At 52.9% G+C, this 6,000-nt stretch overlaps 1 protein-coding gene across 1 annotated transcript in view; it reads left to right on the top strand.

The window, feature by feature from the left end:
* The first annotated feature begins 4,971 nt into the window (after positions 1-4,971).
* Positions 4,972-6,000, top strand: part of ZBTB11 (zinc finger and BTB domain containing 11) — a 46,194-nt gene continuing 45,165 nt past the window's right edge. The window contains exon 1 of the mRNA XM_036243101.1: positions 4,972-5,331. Within this exon, the coding sequence (XP_036098994.1) occupies positions 5,022-5,331 (310 nt within the window). The 5' untranslated portion in view covers positions 4,972-5,021. The remainder of the gene's footprint in view (positions 5,332-6,000) is intronic.

Raw genomic sequence — 6,000 nt, 5'->3', positions numbered from 1 at the left:
TTATGTGTTGTCCTGGAGTTGGGCGTGCTTGGGGACATAACCCCTGCCCATTTAGGCTTGGCCAAAATCTTCCAGGAGTTGCCAATTAAAGCTCTCTAGAGCAGGGACTTCTGCCTGCCCCCCACACAACTGCTGGGGCTGCTGTTGTAGTCTCCACCTCCAGCCCCAGGGTGCAGTGTCTGTCCTTAGCCCATTGGAGCTCAGCCAGGAATGCCCCTGTGCTCAGGGCCTGCTCTGATCTTGCTCCCAGTACCCCACCTCAACTAGTGGCATGTCCAGGGAGGCCTGGTCTTTATCAAAGGCCCCACTAAATCATCCAACTCCCCAGATAAGAAGGGCTCCCCAGGTGATACCTGCAGATCAGGCTGAAGTTGGTCCCAGACCAAAGATCTTCAGGCTACTGGGGGTACCACCTTTGAGCCAGGAACAGGGCCAGAACGAAGGCTGCGAGCAGGCAGTGGGGCCACTCTTCTCACTCCCTGCACCTTTGGTGGACACTTTGGTGATGGGGTGAATGAGAACTGGTATTAGGTATTTTTCCTCAACCAGGTAGCAGCCTTTCCCACCAATCTCACCTGATGGTTCCAAGCAGACAACCACCCAGGGAACATCAAGGGACACTTTAGGGCTATGTTCCCAGCATACATGTTGAGTGGGGTCCAGGAGCAGGAGTTGTTGACTGTCCTCGGTGGGGCAGTATGTAAAAGGGGGTGACCTTGGTCTTAAGGTTCTTAGGTGAACCAGGGCATACAATGCTATGGCTGCTGTTCTGTGGGTGCCCTCCACTCAGTCTGGAGTCCACTGAGAACTTGTATGGAGGTGGGCAGGAGACAAGGGCACTCTCATTGTTGATCACTGACTGCCATGTGTGGAGTAGGAGTCCAAAGTTGAGTCCAAGGGGCAGATATTGGTCTTGGTCTTGGGGTCCCTAGGTGAACCAGGGGACACAACGCTGACTGCTGTTCTGTGGTTGCCCTCAACTGGGTTTTATTTCCACTGGCCATTTTTGCTGTGGTTAGAGCATCAGCCTACAGACTGCAGTGTCTTGGGTTCAATTCCTGGTCAAGGGCATGTGCCTGGGTTGCAGGTTTGATCCCCGGCCCTGATGGGGGTTGTGCAGGAGGCAACCAACCTATTTGTCTCTCTCACATCAAAGTTTCTCTCCCTCCCTCCCTTCCACTCTATCTAAAAATCAATGGAAAGCCCTGGCCAGTTTTGCTCAGCGGTTAGAGCATCAGCCTGCGGTCTGGAGAGACCCAGGTTCAGTTCCCGCTAAGGGCATGTACCTCGGTTGTAGTTTGTCCCCAGCCCTGGTTGGGTCGTGTGGGTGGCGACCACTCAATGTGTCCCTTTCACATTGATGTTTCTCTCTCTCCCTCCCACTCTATCTGAACAAAATATCGAAAAATGCCCTCAGGTGAGGATAAAAAAAAAAAATCAATGGAAAAAATATCCTCAGGTGAGATTAACCAAAAAAAAAAAAAGGAAGAGTTTGTGTGGAAGTGCACAGGGGTTCAGGGGTCAGCAGCTACCCTTGATGGAAATGGAAGTCCAAGGTGGAGATCTTGGATATGGGATCTGACAGCAGTCCACGGTTGAGAAGTGTCCCAGTGATGTCCCAAGGCTGCTGTCTTCTGAATGTGGCATTAGGGACAGGGCACTGGGTTGGAGGCCTCACTGTCTGCTTGATGTCAGGGGTACTCTGCCCACCTTGGCGGAGCCGTGTTTCAATAATGTAGGGCTGTTGGGTGAGGGACCAATGCGCTCAGATTTCTGGCACCCCAGTGCCCTCCCACCTAATGGGGGCAATGTGTTGAATAGTCTAGCCAGCCCTACCACAGGGTGGGGTTCCAGGAGGTGCTGGGTGGGGGGATAAGGACTCAAGGGACCACAGAGGGACACAAAGGTGGGGGTCAACAGGAAGGTGTAGCTCAGGGAGTGGGCAAGGAGCTTGGGACAGAGTGATCAAGTGAGCAGTGCACCAGCGAACCATCCAGGTAGGTGCAGCAGGACCAGGTGGAGATCTTGGCAACAACAGGTGTGGCAGGAGCACCATCTCTCTGCTCAGTGCAGCCTCTGGCCTCCACACTGGCTTTCATAGTCAGCTCACCTGAGAAAGCCTCCCAGGATGTCACCTCATGCCCTTGCCCAGATGCCAGGGGGCTCTCACCAGGGGCCTTCCTGAGCCACTGACCAGAAGCCCTCCCTCATCCCCTACACAAGGACTGGTGCCCAATCCAGGCCTTGCCCCTTGCAGCATCTAAATCCCTCTCCCAATGTAGGGCCTTCATTTCAAAACTAGGGGGTGGTGTGGGGTGGGGAATGGGAGATCCCAGAGCAGGTTCTTGGTTATGCGGTGTGGGTCCTTAGTCCAGAGGTTTCCATGGTGATACTACAGGCTCCCTGGATCCTGAGGTTTCAGCTGCTCTCTTTGCTGCCACCATGTGATAGCTGGTTCCCAGGATGCGACCTCAGAGAAAGAGATCTGACTGCAGGGTGCAGGTGACCTGGGCAAGGACAGAGGGGAAACTCCAACAAGAAGGGTCATCACACAGAAGGTCCAGGGCTGCCAATCTGAGAAGAGGGAAGTGCTATACCTAGACAGCACCCCATCAACCCTCCTAAGCAGTTGTCTGCCTCCTCCCATCACTGTGGTCATCACTGATTTAGTCCCACTCAAAGATTGTTTTGGCAGAAACTGAATTGGGTGTAGGGAGATTTCTTCTTTTTCTTAATCCTCACCCGAGGACAGTTTTGCATTCATCTTCAGATATAATGGGAGGGAGAAAGGGAGGAAGAGAGAAAGAGAAACATTGACATGAGAGAGACTCATCAACTGGCTGCCACCCACACGACCCCAACCAGGGCAGGGGACAAACTGCAACTGAGGTGCGTGCCCTTAGCAGGAACTGAACCCGAGACTCTCTGGTCCATGGGCCAATGCTCTTACTGCTGAGCCAAACTGGCCAGGGCAGGGGATTCCTTTAATTTAGTTCTTTGCCATTCCACGACTTGTTTACTTAAAATTTTGTTAATAGACTTACTTTTTATATTAAATTGAACTTTTTTTTTTGGTACGTGCCCCTAGCGGGAACCAAACCCGGGACTCTCTAGTCCGCAGGCCAATGCTCCAACCACTGAGCCAAACTGGCCAGGGCAAATTGAATTTCTTTCATTTATTTACTTATTTATTTAGTATGTATGTATGTATGTATGTATGTGCCCCTAGCGGGCACCAAACCCAGGACTCTCTGGTCCGCAGGCTGACACTCCAACCGCTGTGCCAAACCAGCCAGGGCTTATTAATTTTTTTCTTAGAGAGAGGGAGGAAGAAAGAGGGAGAGAGGGAGAAGAGAGAGAGAGGAACATTGATGTGAGAAACATTGCACATGTCCCGACTTGGGAATGAACTGGTAACCTGGGTATGTGCCCTGAGAATGGAACCCACCACCTTTCAGTGTACAGGACAACGCTCCAACCAACTAAGACACCCATGCAGAGCCAAACTGATCTTCAAAGAGCATGGATTTCAGAGTAGAAGAGTGATGGTGCTAGCTGGGCACGTACACAGCCTTTGGAGAGTGGATAGGAACATCTATCCTTGGGGGAAGAAGGGTGTACCTCCACCTTTTAATGCCTCCTCCCTTCCCCAGCTGTAGTCTGTCTTATGATTGAATGGCCTTAAGTAAATCCTAGACTTGGTAGTTTGTCTTTCCTCTGGGCCTGAGAGCTCATGTACCTACAGCCACAATCTTTCAAGAATGCTGCCTCAGGTTTCTGGGTCATCTGGAAACTTCCTCAACCCCCACCCCAAGTACCACTGGGACAGGGTGCATCCTGTTTTGTGTACCCATTGCATACACCTGTCTGCCTCCCATCTGTCTCCACAAAGGACCTCAACCGTCTACTGCAGACTCCTGGCTGGGAGAGGATGGTGTTGGTCTGGAGTTTTCAGGATCCAGATAAGTAATGCCAGGTCTGTGGCTCTTGTCTGCACTGTACATCCAACTCAGGGACAGATGACCAGGGTCATAGCTCTGGACTACCAGCTAAAAATATGAAATTGGACCTACACTGCACATTGTAAAACACAGTTCAAGTGTCCTGGACTTCTGTGTATTTAGTGTATGTTAGGTGTAAAATTGAGAATATTTCCTAGTAAGCATACATAAACAATATGCAAATCAAGTGTTAAAAGTAGTTAGCTATCCCCCCACTCCTTGTCAACATAATTGTCTTCATATGTAGAAAACATTTCTATATAATCTATTCCTGAAAAACCCTATTCCATTAATAGTTTGAAGCTAATGGTTTTAAGTTTAAAAATTATAACTCCTCTATCAATAAATGGACTTTGATTTTTATAACACTTAACTGGAAGCTACATTTCTGTGTGAATGGGGTTTCTTTGATTTTGTGTCCACAGGCTAATATTTTACTCGGAGCCTTAAAATCTGATGCTTTTACGTTCTGGTGTCTCAGAAAGTTGTGAAGGGACAGACTCCTTTACACCTTGGGGTATCTCGAACGGAACAACAATTGCCCACTAGTTCCTACACGTGCTCAGAGTATGGGAAAGAAGAGTAACGTAGAAAGGGTAGCTGCCAGGACTTAAGATGTCTGGCCAAAGCCAGTTCGATCTCCCAGGAAGGGCCTACCCGCTTCCAAAATGTCCTCCCGCAGTCCTGACGTCATTCGAAGGGCTTCATCAAGCCAGAAAGACACTGTGCTCCAATCAGGGCTCAGTTCCCTCACCCACTGCCCTTGATTTACGTCACTTCCGGTGGTGCAGCAGCCATTTTGTCAGTCGCCAGCGGATCCCGCGCGCTGGAGAAGTGCAGTTCCCCCTAGTTACCAACTCAGTTCTCCCTTCGCGCTGCGGGCGCGGTCGAAGAGCACTCACCACAGACGTAGCCGTTCCTCCCTTCAGTGTCGCCGCAGCTGTAACATCCGCCCGGAGCTAGTGCCGCTGTCTTCCACCCTTGCCACTGACAGGCGCCCTTAGGGAGCCCCGGTCAGCGATGTCAAGCGAGGAAAGCTACCGGGCAATACTGCGCTACCTGACGAACGAGTGCGAACCGTACGCGCCGGGCACAGAGGGCAATGTCAAGCGTAAAATCCGCAAGGCGGCCGCCTGCTACGTGGTGCGGGACGGAACCTTGTACTACCAGCGGCGGCAGCGGCACCGCAAGACCTTCGCGGAGCTGGAGGTGGTGCTGCAGCCCGAGCGGCGCTGGGGGCTCATCGAAGCGGCGCACCTGGGCCCGGGCGGCACTCACCACACCCAGCATCAGACTTGGCACGACTTGTCCAAGACGTACTGGTGGCGAGGTAGGATCTCGCCCGCGGCAAGGGGGCGGGCTGGCGGCTTGTCCAGACAAGGCCCGACGACTGAGGCGGGCCTGGGCCTGTTTGCAGAACTGCAAGTTTGAGGGTCCCTCACCCCGCTTTTCAGACGCCCCCCGCCGGCCCAGCCTACGCTCGCGGTGGCGCGGCTGCCAGGCGGAGCCGAGAGGGTGAGGGACGGGAAAGGAGCCGCACTTCCCACAGGAAGGAGGCCTGGGAAGCTAGGGGCGGGCCCTGACCCGGGGTGGGGCGATGGGGGCTTCGTCGGGGGCGGGCCGGACGCGGGGTGGGGGCGGGACTCGCGAGTGGTGCCGGCCCGCCTCCTTCCCTCAGGGGAAGGTTCTGGGCGGCAGGCGGCGGTTGCTCGAGGCTGCGCGTTGTGCCTTTTAAAACCTTGTTTGTGCTGATGGATGGGGGAGTGACGGTCGGCCCAAAGCCCGGCTCCTTTTCCTGGCGTGTTCCGCTCGGGTTTTAGGCAGCGGGTTTGAGGTTCGCTGGACCCGCTTACCCGTATTCCTCAAGCTGTGGTGCTGCGGCGTAAATAAGGGATATTGTAATTATGTGCTGAAGTGATTTGAAGTAACTGGAAACAGTCATCTTGAACTTCGTTTTTTAGGGCAAGAATTCAATGTGGAGAATAGCAGATTCTCCTGT

The sequence above is a fragment of the Molossus molossus genome, unplaced genomic scaffold (genome assembly GCF_014108415.1).
Source record: "Molossus molossus isolate mMolMol1 unplaced genomic scaffold, mMolMol1.p scaffold_m16_p_5, whole genome shotgun sequence".
In the NCBI taxonomy this organism is placed as follows: Eukaryota; Metazoa; Chordata; class Mammalia; order Chiroptera; family Molossidae; genus Molossus; species Molossus molossus.
The sequence above is the reverse complement of the archived record's forward strand: the minus strand, read 5'-3'. Positions and strand labels throughout refer to the sequence as shown.